The 21,380-nt window shown below is 42.3% G+C and overlaps 1 protein-coding gene across 1 annotated transcript; it reads left to right on the top strand.

Annotated features, from left to right (window-relative positions):
• The first annotated feature begins 2,044 nt into the window (after positions 1 to 2,044).
• Positions 2,045 to 3,331, top strand: LOC139458020 (uncharacterized protein F54H12.2-like). Its single transcript, XM_071239336.1, has one exon. The coding sequence runs from the start codon at positions 2,045 to 2,047 to the stop codon at positions 3,329 to 3,331; it is 1,287 nt and encodes a 428-aa protein (XP_071095437.1).
• The last annotated feature ends 18,049 nt before the right edge of the window (positions 3,332 to 21,380 follow it).

The raw sequence follows: 21,380 nt of genomic DNA, 5'->3' as shown, positions 1-21,380 counted from the left end.
CGCATAGATGACAATGATATAAAACGAAACATCATCCTTTATATTCTATCATTACACGATGAGCTCGAGAGAGATAACTTCTGACAAAGTACTGGAAGATTATTATTTCACTCCCAGAAATCCGGGGGCGTTTTGGGGTCCGGGTAAACTCAAAAAGGTGTTGAAAGGTCAATTGAAAGTTCCAGCGAGGGGTGTCAGACGGTTTGTCAACAATCAAGATGCTTACAGTTTACACAAACCCGTCAGATACCGTTTCAAACGAATGAAAGTCAGAGTGAATTCTATCCACGAAATGTTTGACGTGGATTTGGCCGACCTGTCTAGGTTTACGAAGTGGAACGATGGTGTGAGATACTTGCTGGTGGCCATCGACATATTGAGCCGCTTTGCATTCGCCCTTCCGTTAAACGATAAGAAACCAGAAACCGTCTTGAAAGCTTTCAAACAAATCCTCGAGCAGCGACGTCCCGAGAAAGTGAGAGTAGATGGTGGAAGCGAATTTAAGGGCGCGTTCAAGACGTTTTTACAAAAACAAAAGATAAAACTCACCATAGCTCGCAACGAAAACATCAAAAGTAATTACGTGGAACGTTTCAACAGAACACTGAAATCGCTGATCACCAGATACATGACCCACAATAACACCAAACATTATCTGGACGTTCTGGCGGATTTAGTATCCAATTATAATCATACCCTACATTCGTCTCTACCACGTCTCTCTCCGGCAGATGTCGATAAAACCAACGAAGTGAAAGTGTGGAATCACGTCTATCTGGAACCTCTGAGAAAAGTCAAACCCGTCATCAAGAAATACTTATTTAAATTGGGCGACCTGGTTCGCAACTCATACCTCAGGAAACCTTTCAGCAAGGAACTCTATCTCAAGTGGACGGAAGAACTGTTTAAAGTGGCCCAACGTTACAAGAAACAAACCTTCCCTCAGTACAAGCTGAAAGATTTTCACGACGAACCCCTGGAAGGCAGCTTTTACGCGAGCGAACTGCAGAAGGTCGACAAAGCTGCGGATGTCTTGTGGCAGGTGGAGAAAATTCTGAAGAGAAAAAAAGTGAAAGGGAAAACCTACGCTCTCGTACGTTGGCTCGGCTGGCCTTCGTCTTTTGATTCCTACGTAGAAGAGAGCGAACTGAAAGACCTCTAAAATAAAAATAAAAAAAAATACACAATGGAAAAGTACATCTTTCTGAAAAGCACCGATTCCATAACGACAGCCTTTCCGGAGAATTCTCCTTATCACTTCCGCGTCAAATTAAATCAAAGGTTAACCTTCGACGGATTCTGGACGGTGTCTTTGGTCGAGCTCAATTTTGGAAAGCTTAATCGGACAAATATCGCCGGTGGTGACCCCTACGTGGACGTGTTATGCAACTTAGGCGACAGTTCGTTGGTGGGGGAAACTCAACTGGCCTTATTGAGACGTATCGATCTGAGACAGGGACCCTCGTACACTTTTGGTACCGAATTTAACATTCGTATCAAATTGAAAGAAACCGACAATATCGAGTTGTATTTAAAGTCGGCAAATACCTCCATGCCTTCATTCTTAACGGAGGAGACCTACGCCACACTTCATTTGAGACGTTATCCTTTCGTGGAGTAGTAGGAGTATTGTGACCATGGATTCGTCTTACCGTCCGCTGTACTTTCCCGACTACGCCAAGTTTAAACATTACTTTGACAAAAAGAGGTCGTCTAGACTAGTCAACGGGAAATTACAAAGGATGGTGATCCAACCCCATCGACCGACAGCAGCAGCAGCAGCAGCAGCAGCAGCACAAACAGCGCAACGGTCAGATGCATCTAAGATGCTCGTTCAAATGACTTCCGAATCCCAGAGCGAGGTTGACAGGGCAGAGGCTCAAGGCAAGAGGGTGAAGGCTTTAAAACGAAAGGCAGGAGTCAAATGCGTCACTACGAAGAAAATTCGTCGAACTGACAACATCAACGCCACACCTTCCAAGACGGCAAAAGTGCTCAAGTGTACCCCGGTGAAAGAAGACGATATCTTTAGTTAAAAGTAATCATGGCTCTGTTGAACGATAAAGAATTCGAAGAGCTGGTGCCAGAAACTTTGAACCTCTTCACTCTACCCCCTTATCAGACTAGCGTTCAGAAACATTACTTCGTCAACGTTCGCCCTTTGAGCCAAATCAACGATTCCACGCCTTTGGAATTTCACGTGTCCAATTCCGGAGGCGACTACGTCGATTTGAAGCGCACCCGTCTACACCTCAAAGTCAAAGTCACTCAAACGGACGGTACGGCTTTGGCAGAAGATGAAAACGTGGCCCCCGTGAATTTGTTTTTACAGTCGCTTTTTTCTCAAGTGACGGTCTACCTGCAGAATCAGCTGGTGTCTTCCACCAACAACCATTACGCTTACAAAAGTATGATGAAGACCCTGTTGGAGTATGGACACGAGGCCAAGAGCACCCAGTTGACCACGCAGCTGTTCTACAAGGACGTAGCCGAACAAAACTCTGACCTGGAGAGCAGCAACGTCACCGGATCTATCAACGGCGGAATGTCGTCGAGAGCCTCCTACATAGCGGACAGCAAAGTACTGACCATGTCGGGACCCATCTACGAAGATATCTTCGACGTTAACCGTTACCTGCTGAACGAGGTAGACCTGACATTGAAGATGTACAGATCGGATCCTAAATTCTGCTTGATGAGCAGCGTGATCGACCACGAATTCAAAGTTCAGATCTTGGACGCCTACCTGCAGGTGTGCAAAGTCAAAGTAAACCCCGCCCTGATCTTGGCTCACAACGAACTCTTCGAAAAGTCCAACGCCCTCTACCCGTACACCAAAACCGAGGTCAAGGTCACCAGCATCCCCACCAGCCAGCAGACGCACTCCATCGACAACGTGTCCAACCCGGTGGCCAACAGATACATCGTGGGACTGGTGGAGAGCGCCAGTTTGAACGGGTCGTATGCCGGAAACCCCTTTAATTTCAAGTCCTCCATGCTTAAAAAAGTGACCCTGTACGTCGACGGCGTCAGTGTGCCCAGTCAACCCACGGAGTCTTACGTCAACATGCTCGACGGCATGGATCTCTGGAAGAAGGACGAAGGAAACGCCATCACCAGAAGCGACTTTCTCTTGGGGAGCGCCTTGTTCGTCTTCGACCTGGACAAGATGTGCGAAGATTCGGAGTACCTCAACCTGGTGAAATCAGGCACCGTCAGGTTGGAACTGGAATTTAAATCGGCACTGATCAATCCTCTCAGTTGCGTCGTCTTGACTCAGAGGAATTCCCTCATCGAAATCGACCGAGCCCGCAACGTGTTCGTCAAGTAAGCGAGGCGATGAAGGCTTCTCAGTTGATGTGCGCCATACAGTGCGACTCGAGCTTACAGAGACACGTGTTAGGCGTTTATGCAAAAGATACTTTACCCGTGCTCTCCCCTTCTTTGCTGAAAAAGGGAGTCGGTCTCATCGTCAATACGGATGTTAGACAAAACAAAGGTCGCCACTGGATTGCTATGTATCTCCGAGGAAACAACAGAGCAGAACTGTTTGACAGTTTGGCAGAACCGGTTGACGTTGTATTCGATCGTTATTTAAAGTCCTACGTCGGTTCTTACACTCGCAATATTCAACAGTTACAATCTACAGATTCCAAGGGCTGCGGGTTTTACTGCTTGTATTTTTTACTTTGTATATTTAAAGATCATTTAAGATTGAACCAGATTGTCCATCAGTTTGATGTCAATGAATTACAATGGAATGACGCCTTTGTCACTAGCTTCATTTGTAACTACTTCAAATACTGCACTCATGTGAGCACTCCTTGTATTGATTTTTAAAAATATTACCGTGCTTGTAAAAAAATAAAAAAATAAAAAGTAGTTCAATTCCAATCATATCTTTGTTGTGTATAAATAACTTTGACCGGTAGTCATTCAGATCAGTTCCGAGGTCGACAGCGGTAGAGATAACATGGAAGAAAAGAAGTGCCTGATACCTTTTCACACACCAGCTACCATATCAGTGTTAGGTGGAACTTCGAGCGGAAAAACGTTTTGGACCGCTCGACTCTTAAAACAAGCCGATACCACGTTTGATCCGCCACCCAACCTGATTATTTACTGTTACGCCGTCTGGCAAGATGTCTACAATGACATGGAAAGAACCATTCCAAATATTCGATTTCAAGATTCACTACCTACAGAAGACGAGCTAAAATCTTACTCGTCAGAGTCGGGCAATCGATGTCTTCTCGTGACAGATGACTTCATGCAGCAAGTTTGCAAAAATCAGTTGTTTTTACATCTTTACACCACGCTATCGCATCATCTGGGGATTTCGGTCATCAACATACAACAATCCGCCTATCCCAAAGGAGAATGCAACAGAACCATGTCTCTGAACACCCATTACTTCGTTCTGCTATCCAACCCGCGTTCGGCGCACGAATACAAAATCTTGGCATCGCAAATATTTCCGGGACAGGCAAAATATTTTGCGGAATCCTTTCAAGATGCCGTTGGGGGAAAAAAATATGGGTATCTCGTTTTGGATGTTTCGCCTTATGCTGATCCGCAGTATGGTCGTTTGCGCACTGGAATATTTCCCGATGAAGTGTGTACGGTGTACTTGCCCCAGTGATGTTACTAAACAACAACAGCAAAAAAAGGTGATTTTGCACCGGGGTTCCAACATTTCACTTTCAACCCTCGAAGCGAGCAGACCTTTCTCGTCGTCGTCGTCATTATGGATGTATGTGGAAGATTTGACGACGTAGTTCCAGACTGCGCCAAAGCAGACCTCTGTACTGAGGTGTATGGACAAAAGTTTAGTGACAGACTAAAGACTTTTGACAAGTGGCCACTGCAGATGAAGCAGTCACCAACATCCATGGCTAAGGCCGGATTTATATACACTGGGCAATCTGATAAAGCCTCATCGTTGGATACCAGAAGATGATCCGATGACCGAACATTTCCGACTCTCTCCTCGCTGTAGCTATATCCACATGGTGGACGAGCCCCAAAGTCAACAAGAAAGGTTAGACCAAACCAAAATGCTATAAAACGACATCGGTCGACGCACGCTGGAACATTTGTGATCGACCATCTCAACATGAGTGAGCTACTAGAAAAACACGTGACTTTTCTTCTGATGTTGAACCAAGCTAATGCCGGACAAAGAAAAGCTTTGTTGAAACACGCGTCGGGCGACCAGTTTATGGCAGTGATTACTCTGATATTTAACATTCTGAGAGGAAACATACACTTACCGGAAGAGGATAAAATACGACTGTCGCGACACAAGAAGTACATTCGTATCTTGGCCAGCAAGATGATCGGCCGACGCGTCAAACGGGAGTTGTTAATCACGCATCATTCGATTCTACCCATTTGCATAAGATCCTATCGATCCTACCTCTCAACCCTTCACGATGAGCAAGCCGATGATTCTTCTGACAAGGGATACCTACCAGAGACTGATGTCCGAACAGGAAGAAGAACAGAAGAAGAAGAAGATGACAGCCAATCGGATAGCGAATCAAAATCATCGGACACCGGCACCTCCTCAGACAGCGAATGAATCGGAGGACGACAACACATCGACAAGGGATGGTCGAGATGAAAACCAACCCTTAAACAACAATGACTTTTTGTTGCGAGTTCCCGATCATCTTCTCAAAAACATTAGTTCTAAAAGAACTATAGGAAAACTAATGTCTCTGTTTCTATTTCTCAAACATAAAATTGACATGGGTCACTTAACAGTGACGGGTAATCTGGAAATTGTGTTGCCAAACGGAAACGTGTTAAAAGATTCAAACCTCACGAAGCTGATTCGTTATCACACTCTAGACCCTTCTTCCGGGTCAAAAAGACCAACGGGTTACAAGGAGTTTCGCAAATTGCTACTCAGTTTAGGTGTACCGAAGAAGCATCTTGTGAGGAGAAATCACCATAGAAACCCAGAAAACAAGCGTGTGAAAAGACTGTACATAAAACGCAAATCTGTGCTTGGCGTGCCGGGAGGAGACTAGAAAATTGGAATCTTTGTAAAACTGTTTAGGGTTAAATATCATTGTTTAATCACGTTTGTATTCATGCATCGAATAAATATTCTTGATGGGAGTGTATTGCCATTGTTTTGTTTTTCTTTTTTAACATATACCCAAACCTGATACAAAACAGTCAATAAAACCCTGTGATATTCGCTGCAAGAGGTTGTGCGTTAAAGGTGATGAACACTGTGATGTGACATGGTGAAATAACAGAAAAAATATACAATAATTGGTATCAATAAACTCTTGATTTGGTAAAATACAATGTATGTCACTTAGCATGGATTATTTAAATTTTCCGACTCGCAGACGAACTCGCATTAGTATTTTCGTTCCAAATCAAAATGGATGTATTTATTAAATCCCAAATAGTATGTACCTATGTTAATCAGGTGCTATTCGATAACCAAACTACGGAAAGGTGCTTATGGAAATCATGCACACGTTGCTGAAATGATCTTCTGACTTCTACATCTATTTTGGAAGATATTAGACATAAACATAACAATTAATGAAAATTATTCTTATAACTGCAAAGGAATACGAATATATACACTCAAACTGTAAGTATGGTTAAGGGTCAGATGCATTCGGGCAGTGTTTGAAGTAAAATGCTTGAATTCCAACTCGTGAAATAGTCGTTCATTGGTTTCTCCTGTCATTACAAATACTCTGAATGAAGCATAATAGACACATACTTGGGAAGACATCCTCTCTCCGAATTTAATTTCTCGTGCAAAACGCTGTATTCTCCCACCGAATATCATGTTTCCCACTTGATTTTGTTATAACGCACGGAGGCGAGGTTTCCAGCAAACACCCCTGAAATTAATGCTAGGCGTCTTATAGTGAGGGTAATACGGCCTTTGTTTACCTCGGTTGTGCGGCTCCACGTGCTCTCATCGAAGCCAAACGGAGAGCTAGCGATACGGTCGCTTTGGTGTATAAATATATATATATATATATATATATATATATATATATATATTGTCATGCAACTCACTGTCGCAGGTGCAGTAGCCTATCTATATGATTATGCAAAACAATATGTAAAGCGCACCCTCCGATTAGTTGCATTAGTCCGTTCTGTACTGATTTCTCATGCCTGTAAGAAGCGGTGTTATGCTGAGTCACCACTGTCCCGCAGCGTGAGCGATGATCTGTTGATAAAACTATTCCCCTTACCGCTATTTAAAATGAAGATTTAATTACAGTTGTATTTGTAATGGTATTCTTTTCTAATGTTTGATGCTTTCAATAACTAAAATTTTAAAAAAAGAAGATTATTGAATCAGATTTTAGTGACATAAATGTATAAGAATTGCGTTGATGTAAGTTCACTCAACATATATGTTTAGTTCATATAAAACCACTTGTTAGAAGGAAAGTATTATCTCAAAAGTCGTGTCGTACAATGAAAATAGACACGAGAAACGTTGTTGTTGGTTGTTGTTTTTTGTTCAAATGGCTTAGCAACGGCATCGGATTATCCCACAATAGTCTAATAATCTTCTATAGTAAGCAGCAAATATTTTTGTTTGTATAATTGAACAATAAAATGTTTTACCTTCATCTCACGGTGAAAATCCCGCTCTCCAAATATGATGTGACACTTTTAAGTCCCTGGATCCATCATATGTTTTCCCATAATGTTCTCATAACTGTCGGTTGCTGCTGATGTTGTTTATTTAAATATGTCTAAAACTTTCAATAAAAAAATAAAAAGAGTGAAAACCAAAATGCTTGTCGAAGAAAAAAAAAGATAACTTAAATGACAATTTGTAAGCTTTCAAGTATGATCTACTTGGTGTTTCCCCGTCTTGAAAGAAAGACAAAAAAAAAAAAAAAATACATCACATTATTGTCTAGGTAGTCTTGAATTTTCTCCTACAGATATATTATTAAATGGAGGAACAATTGCCACGGGTTTGTTTGAATTTTGATTAATAATTCGATTAGTTCCTTCGTTACTGTCTATGAGATATTTGCAAATTTCATTAGTTCGAAAGTCAGATGCGATCATTGATTTATCCAGTACACGTTCACCTTCTAAATAGTGCCCACGTCCTCTTCCCATTACTCGTCGAATCAAATCGTTATCGACACGGAAACTCATATCATTTTTGAATTTATCAATTCTTTTTTGAGGTACACCAAGCAAATCGTACTTAGAAATGATCTCCCTTTCAGCCATGTTTTCAAACAAAATGTATTAAGATAAAATTAAAAATTATTTCAAAACAAAAACTTAATGAAATTTTTAAAAATATACACAATAAAAATGATAAACAACAACAGTTTTGACTCCAAGGATGCAAGTTCACGAAGTAATGTTTCTGAACTGAGAATGAATATGCTGGTTACAAACCCCAGTCTTGTACGATCCTTTGGAAAATAAAACACACGCACACACACATACACCGTTCTTGCTGTAATGTCAGTGGCCTCTCTATTTCAATAAAATAAAAGTTCAAGTTTTGATGAACGTCTTGAAAAACGACCACACACACACACATACACACACACACGCAGAGAGAGAGAGAGACACGCCATGATTATATATCACAGGATGAATAAGTGAAAACGTTATATTATACTTTCTTTGTGAAAAACAACTCTTGCAATGCTTAGGAAAGCATTCTGTTCCTAAAATCACAAATTTTATACGCTCTCTGCAATGAGTGTGCTGAGTGTCCCACGCCTATTGTATGTACATATGTATACACCACATGCTTTTAGTTTTTCTTCAGCTGTTCAGAGCTTCAAATAGAGGAAATTCGGTAAGCCTGTAGCTTTCGAGAGTCGTATAGAATATCGGGAGACATTGCACTGCATCGTATATGTCGTATGTTTTGTTTTTTGTTGGGTTTTTATAGCTATATTGGGTATACTGTTTCAAACCTATGTGTTCGTGTAAATAAACGTCTGATGTGTTTTCCGAAATGATGCGAATTTGAAGCTCATTGTTGCTCCCTACCGACGAAATGATCTTGACATTGCATCCACATCCCTAGAACTTGAGACCAGCAAAACTTAACATCTGTACATCTCATATATTTGAGATGGGTGGCGACAAAGTGCATTTCTTCTCGACACATGCATAAAAATACGTTTTGCGTACATTTTAAATAAGGTTTAGGGAATTTTCTTTCAAAAGAGCGGATTTGCGAATCATGGTGTTCACACTAATCTTTGATGATACTACATCGAATTTCAGGTTTCAAATTGGGAATGATCCTCAAGGTCTGAGTAATCAGATTTTAGACTTTAATGTATCTCGTCAAGTGAAGGATATTTTCATCTACTTCCTGTCCGAAATTGACTGTTTCCAACAGAAAAGTTTCTCCATGGCATACAACGCCCAATTATCACTCGCCATCGATGACACGTTATTCATTTGCGACAGGCAAATGAAAACACTATCTGTTCAAACCACGGGATATAACCATATCGCTCTGTTGGATGTTAGTGATCTCAAGGAAGCCGTCGAGCAGATCATTTCAAGCGTCACAACACTCCAACTTACCGAGTTTCGAAACAGATTTTTTCATTTGAATTAAGGTAAGTTTTCAAGATTACTCCAGTTGAATTATTAAAAAAAACACGTTTAACACCTGATATGAAATTTCATACAGGTTTTGTTTGTCAAATAACGAGTTTCAATTTCGATAAAAGCTGTCTAAATAAGCTCTAAGGTTTCCAGTCTCCTGCTCAGTTCATTCACTCACATTCAACTTGAGACAATAGACTGTTTTTTGTTTTAAGAACTTGTGAGTGAGTGAGTGAGTTGTGTTTAACGCCGCTTTTAACAGTATTCCAGTTATATCGCGGCGTGTCAGCTTAATGTGGGAGGAAAGCCCGAATTGATGCAGATCTCGGACGTTTACCACTTCGGTGAAACCTACGAGCTAGGGTATGTTGCCGACAAACCTAGAAACATAATCGGGGCAAACCGGGATTCGAACCCACATTTTTCTGACGTGACCAAGGGATGCAACTCTGCACAGCGACTGGGTCCCCCGTGCCCCCCCCCCGTTTTAAGACATAAAAAACAAACAGGTCAAAGAAGATTACATAGTTCTTTAATAAAAAAAAACCGAACAATGACATCGTCCTCTATTGAATACACAGTTCTATGATTACAGGCCTCTTCTACTGCTAACTTCTGTAAGTTTTTTCATGAAAGTTCACAGGGAAATCCTCTTTCTCTATTGAGCTGTGGATACTGGTCACTGAAAATAAAAAGAAGTAAGCAATGCATTAAATTTGTATAGAACAACAACAGAACCAACAGATAATTGTTCAAACACTCATTCTTTAAAACAATATTTATTCTGTGATCTAATATATTATGAAACTAAGTACCTAGATTGGTATTGTATGGGCTGAATCACAAGTTAATTGCTGCGTTACTAAGCAAACTCATTAAGGGTTGTTAATGTAATCACATTAAGTTAGCTCATTTACTCAGTGATAAAACGATTGTGTGACTAACCTACATACGTCAATGCATGTATTAACTCATGGATGAGAAATTGTGATATCATGGACATGTGAACTAGTTAGGCAATCAATAATTTCTAACCTGTCCATGCACGAGTGTTCGATTTGAAAGGTAGTTATTGCTTTCAACAGTAGTCCACAAGATCAACTACAACTATGAAACTTAATCCTACATCGATGAAATATTTGTCAAATATTATACCTATATATAAAATAAAAAGTCCTGTTATCTTTCAATTTAATTCTTTCTTGTTAATTGTATGCAGACAATTAGGTCTTGCATGAGTGGTTGACCTGCGTCATCCGTAGTGTTTTGTTGTCATGGTCACAGATAGCCACGACCAAAGCTCATAGCATGCAGAGTTCTAAAATTCCATCAAATAGTTTAGCATGCATATTATTATTATATTATATATCACCTTTGGTTGAGAACAGTGAAACGTTGCACCATTTCGCAATATAGACATTGTCATCCATAATAGTAAATCTAACTTGACAAAGAAACATAATTCTACATTGACTATACAGAAAATTAAATAGTTTTTAAATGTTAGTATAGTAACAGATGTGATTGATAATGCGTGTTGACTTAAGAGTAGAATAAAACTAGTCCATTATCATAAATAATTGAAAAATAATTCTCACCTCACTCTGACTTTGAATCTGTTCTCCCATAGAGATACGTCTGTCTTCGACGCATTTGAAGAACTTCAGGATGTTGAATTTCCTTTTGTTTTTGGAAGTACCCTGTCCTGTGAATACCATGTGAGTGGAATCTTCAAGGGCATCCAAGTATTGATGGTTCAGGAGAACATCAAATCTGTTATCACCTCCTTTCTTCTCGACAGTCGATAGGATAGTCTTGCAAACATCTTCATCGTGGATTTTGAAAGTTTCAGAGGACAAGATCTCTAACAATATGTTTTTGGGTAGATCACTCACTTTGCATCGGATTGTACATTCCTGGAGACCACCGTTATCGTCTAGCTTAGACATAAGCTCTTCCTTTGAAACAATAACGACTTCGGGTTTAAAGACCTTGTTGGTGACGATGATATCATCAACTTCTGTTGACGTCCGCTTTAGAGACTTTGCCATAATTTGAGGATGGTGGTGATGGTGTTTAGGCGTGGATCAGATAGAATGTGTTCAGACTTGAAATATACGCTCTTTATAGTCTTTCTTGTTTTTGTTTTTTCTTCTTCTCACAGGGGTTATTTACTTGATGGGAGTGTCACAGTAGTTTCAGATACGGTGTTGTTAATATCAGCAGTTCCCTTTTCAAAACAGTCTCGTGTTTACACGTGTGTTTTGTTTTTTTTCCCTTTCAACGTCTTGTTGATACAGCTGTTAAAATATAATCTGTAGGTTCACTCGAAATAACAGTAACTAGAGACGTTACAAATACGCCCTCGTTGATTTAAGTATTTCCTTTCAAAACAATCTCGTGTTTACACAAGTGTTTTTCCTTTCAACTGTCCGGGAAACGCCTAGTATTTCCTTTCAAGACAGTATCGTGGTTACGCAAGTGTTTTTCCTTTCAGCTGTTTTGGAAGGCCCTTCCGTGGGAACTGCACCATCACAATGTTGACGTAGATGTTATCTTTCACTCATGTGAAATCCGTAGGTTCACTGTCCTCCATCTCAACAGTCGGGGAAAAAAAATATGTAACTTGTTCTGTGTGTCTAAAACGTTCTGCTTTAATGAAATTAAAACCACTGGCTTCTTTATCGATATCACACGTACGGGTTAAGCGTCGCTCCTTTTAGATTTGATTTTTGGGTTAGGTAGTATGTAACCCAGACACGAACTGAGCAATGCGGTCCACATGTTGGAATTGGTTTGGTTTAGACTCAAATTCACGATGCAAGTTATCACTACGATATAAATGATAACGATTTGAGAAAAAAAGACAGCTTCTGTTTTGGGTATTCTTTTCCCAAAGAGCTTCCATGAGTCGGTTGAGGTGGAACGAGTCATGGATGTGTGTACTGCTGACTCCTCCATGGTAAATGAAAAAAACTATCACCAACTCCTGCATTTATTCATATATTTTTTTTTCATATGCATGTGACCTTTCTCAAACCTTGTTGATATGAGTAGTTCCCTTTTCAAAACAGCCTCGTGTTTACAAGAGTGTTTTTCCTTTCAACTGTCCGGGAACGCCTTGTTGATACAACTGATAAAAAATAATCTGTAGCTTCATTCGAATAACAGTAAATGGTGACGTTTCTAACACGCCCTCGTTGATTTAAGTATTTCCTTTCAAAACAGCCTCGTGTTTACACGAGTGTTTTTCCTTCCAACTGTCCGGGAATGCCTTGTTGATACAACTGATAAAATCTAATCTGTACCTTCACTCACTCGACTAACAGTAACTGGAGACGTTTCAAATACGCGCTTTTTGATTTAAGTATTTCCTTTCAAAACAATCTCGTGTTTACACAAGTGTTTTTCCATTCAACTGTCCGGAAATGCTTTGTTGATACAACTGATAAAAAATAATCTGAGTAACTGGAGACGTTTCAAATACGCGCTCGTTGATTTATGTGTTTCCTTTCAAAACAATCTCGTGTTTACACAAGTGTTTTTCCTTTCAACTGTTCGGAAATGGTTTGTTGATACAACTGTTAAACGAGGTTATTGGTCAAGGTTATACGAGGTCATTGATCGCATGACAACAACATCAACACCCCCCACCCCCCCAAGGTCAAGGTTATGTGACGTCATCAGTCACGTGAGGTTAGTAGGTGCACCTGTGACGTCATCAAATGAGGATGTGAGGATGGATACTTATCACTTATCTACTACTCACATATATCTCACAAAGGTGGGAATAGTGTCCCGCACACATACAGGCTACACACATATATCTCACAAAGGTGGGAACAGTGTCCCGCATACATACAGGCTACACACATATATATCACAAAGGTGGGAACAGTGTCCCGCATACATACAGGCTACACACATATATCTCACAAAGGTGGGAACAGTGTCCCGCATACATACAGGCTACACACATATATCTCACAAAGGTGGGAATAGTGTCCTGCATATACATACAGGCTACACACATATATCTCACAAAGGTGGGAACAGTGTCCCGCATATACATACAGGCTACACACATATATCTCACAAAGGTGGGAACAGTGTCCCGCATACATACAGGCTACACACATATATCTCACAAAGGTGGGAACAGTGTCCCGCATACATACAGGCTAAACACATATATCTCACAAAGGTGGGAACAGTGTCCTGCACACATACAGGCTACACACATATATCTCACAAAGGTGGGAACAGTGTCCCGCATATACATACAGGCTACACACATATATATCACAAAGGTGGGAACAGTGTCCCGCATACATACAGGCTACACACATATATCTCACAAAGGTGGGAATAGTGTCCTGCATATACATACAGGCTACACACATATATCTCACAAAGGTGGGAACAGTGTCCCGCATATACATACAGGCTACACACATATATCTCACAAAGGTGGGAACAGTGTCCTGCATATACATACAGGCTACACACATATATCTCACAAAGGTGGGAATAGTGTCCTGCATATACATACAGGCTACACACATATATCTCACAAAGGTGGGAACAGTGTCCCGCATATACATACAGGCTACACACATATATATCACAAAGGTGGGAACAGTGTCCCGCATATACATACAGGCTACACACATATATCTCACAAAGGTGGGAACAGTGTCCCGCATATACATACAGGCTACACACATATATATCACAAAGGTGGGAATAGTGTCCCGCACACATACAGGCTACACACATATATCTCACAAAGGTGGGAATAGTGTCCTGCATACATACAGGCTACACACATATATCTCACAAAGGTGGGAACAGTGTCCCGCACACATACAGGCTACACACATATATCTCGCAAAGGTGGGAATAGTGTCCCGCATACATACAGGCTACACACATATATCTCACAAAGGTGGGAACAGTGTCCCGCACACATACAGGCTACACACATATATCTCACAAAGGTGGGAACAGTGTCCTCCCGCATGCATACAGGCTACACACATATATCTCACAAAGGCTACACAAATATATCTCACAAAGTTTTGAACAGTTTACCGCATACATACAGGCTAAACACATATATCTCACAAAGGTGGGAACAGTGCCCCGCACACATACAGGCTAAACACATATATCTCACAAAGGTGGGAACAGTGCCCCGCATACATACAGGCTAAACACATATATTTCACAAAGGTGGGAACAGTGCCCCGCACACATACAGGCTAAACACATATATCTCACAAAGTTTGGAACAGTTTACCGCATACATACAGGCTAAACACATATATCTCACAAAGGCTACACACATATATCTCACAAAGGCTACACATATATCATACAAAGGTGGGAACAGTGTCCTGCTGTTAATGACGCCGTGAATGGTGATTTAGTAATGTGTGAAAAATGGCGACATTTACGATGTACCCAATTTTCAGGGGTAATTTTCAATACTTTGGATTTGCCTAAAATGACAGTGGATTATATCACAGAAAAGGAACTTTTCCACAGTACTTGTTGTTGGTTTGTTGTTTAATGCCGCACTCAGCAATATTCCAGCTTTATGACGGCGGCCTGTAAATAATCGAGTCTGGACCAGACAATCCAGTGATCAATATCATGAGCATCGATCCACGCAATTGGGATCCATGACATGCATCAACCAAGTCAGCAAGCCTGACCACCCGATCCCGATAGTGGCCTTTTACGACAAGCATAGTCACCTTTTACAGCAAGCATGGGTTGCTGAAGACCTATTCTACCCCGGAATCTTCACGGGTTTTTTCCACAGTACTAAAAAAATTAAAATGTATCTGTGTGCGTGATTTATGTTGAATGTAAGTCGACTTCAAAGTGAGGGTTGAAGAGGAGGGACACATATATATACACTTCTGGCATCCAGAGGGTTAAACAGCAATCTCGAACCAATCGCATTATACAAATAAAAAGGACAGTTCATCTGGGAAATCTGGTCAGTCGTAATTCACTATGAAGGCATTCCCAAAGACATAAACATGACTACGTTTGGGATTTAGCGGGCACATTTCAAGATTCTTGTGGGGGCACGGGTGGCCCAGTCTTCTAAGGCGCCGCGATTCGCTGTGCAGAGTTGCGTCCCTTGGGCACGCCAGAAACCTATGATTGTGGATTCGAATCCCGGTTCCCCCCGATTATGTTTCTAGGTTTGTCAGCACCATACCCGTGCTCGTGGGTTTCACCGAAGTGGTAAACGTCTGAGACCTGCATCACTTCGGGCTTTCCTCCCACATTAAGCTGACACGCCGTGATGTAACTTGAATACTGTTAAAAGCGGCGTAAAACCCGACTCACTCACTCACTCAAGATTCTTGTAATGGCCGCTTCCCCACTGACAGCAGCCGTGTGACGAAAGTGTAACGAAGTGGCTTGATTAAAATGGTGAACAGACAGGGGGAAAGAAATAACCTGCTCCTGAGAAATATTTCTTTTTTAATTTCAGCAGCAATAATATGCAACACAACTCCATAGAAAAAGATGTATATTTTGCCTTTGTTAAACTATGTCGCCAACTTGATGCCTGTGCTGTACTTGCATGTGTCGTGAAGCCAGCATTGTGACGCCCTGTGAATTACCGATATCGGCAGAGAAAACAGCCGGCAGCATTAGTATCCGGAATGTCGTGATGTCATCGACAGTGTGACGTCACTGTCATTGTACATTTGCCGCCACGTCAGCTGGGCGATCCTCTGCTCAGTCTGAGGTCACAGAGTGCAGCGAGTCTCTTTCACGACTACTTACAAACTTATGACGTACTATCAACACACAATTACATCACATGATGCAGTATGTACACACAAATCTCACAGCATCTGTAACAACACTCAATTCCTTCTCCCCTGACCATGTGAAGTTCCAACAACAACAAATGACAATATGTCTCACAATCTTTTAACAAGATTTATTTTTGTATCTTAATACTGAAAAACAAATCAGGACGGCATGAACGGCACACCACGACATCGGTTGCGTTCTCCTTCACCGTCTACACAAACACTGACGTCACTAAGCGCCGCAAGACACCAGCAGATCCCCCATCCGCTGATGTCGCCCGGATCTCGCCCTGTCGGCCGCCGTCTCCCGATCGTTGTTCCTGGCGTCGATGTCCACCACGTTCAGTGACAGCACAAACCTCAGCAGGCAAAGTGAAGTATGTTGTTACCGCCGCGGTCTACCATTGACACATCAGCCCCTTTTCTCACCAGGAGCGCCACCACTTCTCTGTGTTCCCCCAGTGCTGCCCACATCACCGGTGTCCGCCCGCTCCTGTCTCTACTGTTGACGTCAGCCCGACCTGCTGCCAAGATCCGCTTCACGGCCCCCATGTCCCCCTCCCAGCTAGCTTTTTGGAGGTCGCGGTATGCCCGGAGGTATCTATGGCCGAAGGTCAGTCTCGCTGTAACACAAAGTACACTCTGTACACAGGTCGGTGTCGCTGTAACACAAAGTACACTCTGTACAAAGGTCAGTGTCACTATAACACAAAGTAAACTCTGTACAAATGTCGGTGTCACTGTAACACTAAGTACACTCTGTACACATGTCCGTGTCGCTGTAACACAAAGTACACTCTGTACACATGTCGGTGTCGCTGTAACACAAAATACACTCTGTACACAGGTCGGTCTCACTGTAACACAAAGTACACTCTGTACACAGGTCGGTCTCACTGTAACACAAAGTACACTCTGTACACAGGTCTGTGTCGCTGTAACACAAAGTACACTCTATACACAGGTCGGTGTTGCTGTAACACAAAGTAGACTCTGTACACAGGAGGGTGTCGCTGTAACACAAAGTACACTCTATACACAGGTCGGTGTCGCTGTAACACAAAGTACACTCTGTACACAGGAGGGTGTCGCTGTAACACAAAGTACACTCTGTACACAGGTCTGTGTCGCTGTAACACAAAGTACACTCTGTACACATGTCCGTGTCGCTGTAACACAAAGTACACTCTGTACACAGGTCGGTCTCACTGTAACACAAAATACACTCTGTACACAGGTCTGTGTCGCTGTAACACAAAGTACACTCTGTACACATGTCCGTGTCGCTGTAACACAAAGTACACTCTGTACACAGGTCGGTGTCGCTGTCACACAAAATACACTCTGTACACAGGTCGGTGTCGCTGTAACACAAAGTAAACTCTGTACAAATGTCGGTCTCACTGTAACACTAAGTACACTCTGTACACAGGTCTGTGTCCCTGTAACACTAAGTACACTCTGTACACAGGTCGGTCTCACTGTAACACAAAGTACACTCTGTACAAAGGTCGGTCTCACTGTAACACAAAATACACTCTGTACACAGGTCTGTGTCGCTGTAACACAAAGTACACTCTGTACACATGTCCGTGTCGCTGTAACACAAAGTACACTCTGTACACATGTCGGTGTAGCTGTAACACAAAATACACTCTGTACACAGGTCGGTGTCGCTGTAACAGAAAGTAAACTCTGTACAAATGTCGGTCTCACTGTAACACTAAGTACACTCTGTACACAGGTCTGTGTCACTGTAACACTAAGTACACTCTGTACACAGGTCTGTGTCACTGTAACACTAAGTACACTCTGTACACAGGTCGGTGTCGCTGTAACACAAAGTACTTTCTGTACACAGGTCAGTGTCACTGTAACACAAAGTACACTCTGTACACATGTCGGTGTCGCTGTAACACAAAGTACACTCTGTACACAGGTCAGTCTCGCTGTAACACAAAGTACACTCTATACACAGGTCGGTGTCGCTGTAACACAAAGTACACTCTGTACACAGGTCGGTGTCGCTGTAACACAAAGTACTTTCTGTACACAGGTCAGTGTCACTGTAACACAAAATACACTCTGTACACATTTCGGTGTTGCTGTAACACAAAGTACACTCTGTACACAGATCAGTGTCACTGTAACACAAAGTACACTCTGTACACATGTCGGTCTCGCTGTAACACAAAGTACACTCTGTACACAGGTCGGTCTCGCTGTAACACAAAGTACACTCTGTACACATGTCGGTGTCGCTGTAACACAAAGGACACTCTGTACAAGGGTCGGTTGGCTGTAACACAAAGTACACTCTGTACACAGGTTGGTGTCACTGTAACACAAAGTACACGCTGTACACATGTCGGTGTCGCTGTAACACAAAGGACACTCTGTACAAGGGTCGGTTGCCTGTAACACAAAGTACACTCTGTAAACACATCAGTGTCACTGTAACACAAAGTACACTCTGTACACAGGTTGGTGTCACTGTAACACAAAGTACACTCTGTACACATGTCGGTGTCGCTGTAACAGAAAGTACACTCTGTACACAGGTTGGTTTCACTGTAACACAAAGTACACTCTGTACACATGTCAGTGTCGCTGTAACAAAAAGTACACTCTGTACACAGGTTGGTGTCACTGTAACACAAAGTACACTCTGTACACATGTCGGTTGGCTGTAACACAAAGTACACTCTGTACACAGATCAGTGTCACTGTAACACAAAGTACACTCTGTACACATGTCGGTCTCGCTGTAACAAAAAGTACACGCTGTACACATGTCGGTGTCGCTGTAACACAAAGTACACTCTGCACACATGTCGGTGTCGCTGTAACACAAAGTACACTCTGTACACAGGTCGGTCTCGCTGTAACACAAAGTACACTCTGTACACATGTCGGTGTCACTGTAACACAAAGTACACTCTGTACACATGTCGGTGTTGCTGTAACACAAAGTACACTCTGTACACAGGTCTGTGTCGCTGTAACACAAAGTACACTCTGTACACATGTCGGTGTCACTGTAACACTAAGTACACTCTGTACACATGTCGGTCTCGCTGTAACACAAAGTACACTCTGTACACAGGTCGGTGTCGCTGTAACACAAAGTACACTCTGTACACATGTCGGTGTCGCTGTAACACAAAGTACACTCTGTACACATGTCGGTGTCGCTGTAACACAAAGTACACTCTGCACACAGGTCGGTGTCTCTGTAACACAAAGTACACTCTGTACACAGGTCTGTGTCGCTGTAACACAAAGTACACTTTGTACACAGGGATAGTAAGCAGGCATTATAAAGTAGTGATACAAGGGATAGTAAGCATATAGTAAATATAAAGAAATCTCAATATCCATGTATCATTTGAAAACAGTTGAAAGATAATGCGCTCTCATTGACCAGCAGGTCGTATCCCAAATAGCGTAGCTGATGGAGGGAAAGAGAGTTGAGGTAGTAGTCCAGTGATGGAGGGAAAGAGAGTTGAGATAGTAGTCCAGTGATGGAGGGAAAGAGAGTTGAGATAGTAGTCCAGTGATGGAGGGAAAGAGAGTTGAGATAGTAGTGCAGTGATGGAGGGAAAGAGAGATGAGATAGTAGTCCAGTGATGGAGGGAAAGAGAGGTGAGATAGTAGTGCAGTGATGGAGGGAAAGAGAGGTGAGATAGTAGTCCAGTGATGGAGGAAAAGAGAGATGAGATAGTAGTCCAGTGATGGAGGGAAAGAGAGGTGAGATAGTAGTCCAGTGATGGAGGGAAAGAGAGGTGAGATAGTAGTCCAGTGATGGAGGGAAAGAGAGGTGAGATAGTAGTCCAGTGATGGAGGGAAAGAGAGGTGAGATAGTAGTCCAGTGATGGAGGGAAAGAGAGTTGAGGTAGTAGTCCAGTGATGGAGGGAAAGAGAGGTGAGATAGTAGTCCAGTGATGGAGGGAAAGAGAGATGAGATAGTAGCCCAGTGATGGAGGGAAAGAGAGGTGAGATAGTAGTCAAGTGATGGAGGAAAAGAGAGATGAGATAGTAGTCCAGTGATGGAGGGAAAGAGAGGTGAGATAGTAGTCCAGTGATGGAGGGAAAGAGAGGTGAGATAGTAGTCCAGTGATGGAGGGAAAGAGAGGTGAGATAGTAGTCCAGTGATGGAGGGAAAGAGAGGTGAGATAGTAGTCGAGTGATGGAGGGAAAGAGAGTTGAGGTAGTAGTCCAGTGATGGAGGGAAAGAGAGGTGAGATAGTAGTCCAGTGATGGATGGAAAGAGAGATGAGATAGTAGTCCAGTGATGGAGGGAAAGAGAGGTGAGATAGTAGTCCAGTGATGGAGGGAAAGAGAGTTGAGGTAGTAGTCCAGTGATGGAGGGAAAGAGAGGTGAGATAGTAGTGCAGTGATGGAGGGAAAGAGAGTTGAGGTAGTAGTCCAGTGATGGAGGAAAAGAGAGGTGAGATAGTAGTCCAGTGATGGAGGGAAAGAGAGGTGAGATAGTAGTCCAGTGATGGAGGGAAAGAGAGTTGAGGTAGTAGTCCAGTGATGGAGGGAAAGAGAGGTGAGATAGTAGTCCAGTGATGGAGGGAAAGAGAGATGAGATAGTAGTCCAGTGATGGAGGGAAAGAGAGGTGAGATAGTAGTCCAGTGATGGAGGGAAAGAGAGTTGAGATAGTAGTGCAGTGATGGAGGGAAAGAGAGATGAGATAGTAGTCCAGTGATGGAGGGAAAGAGAGTTGAGGTAGTAGTCCAGTGATGGAGGGAAAGAGAGGTGAGATAGTAGTGCAGTGATGGAGGGAAAGAGAGGTGAGATAGTAGTCCAGTGATGGAGGGAAAGAGAGGTGAGATAGTAGTCCAGTGATGGAGGGAAAGAGAGGTGAGATAGTAGTCCAGTGATGGAGGGAAAGAGAGGTGAGATAGTAGTCCAGT

Source organism: Haliotis cracherodii, unplaced genomic scaffold, assembly GCF_022045235.1.
Source record: "Haliotis cracherodii isolate W230 unplaced genomic scaffold, xgHalCrac1.p SCAF_12, whole genome shotgun sequence".
Taxonomy (NCBI): domain Eukaryota; kingdom Metazoa; phylum Mollusca; class Gastropoda; order Lepetellida; family Haliotidae; genus Haliotis; species Haliotis cracherodii.
Note: the sequence above shows the minus strand (reverse complement) of the source record. Positions and strands in the feature narration are given on the sequence as shown.

Excerpts from the sequence above, each read along its gene's own strand:
- LOC139458020 (XM_071239336.1), top strand. The coding sequence starts at position 2,045 with ATGGCTCTGTTGAACGATAAAGAATTCGAAGAGCTGGTGCCAGAAACT.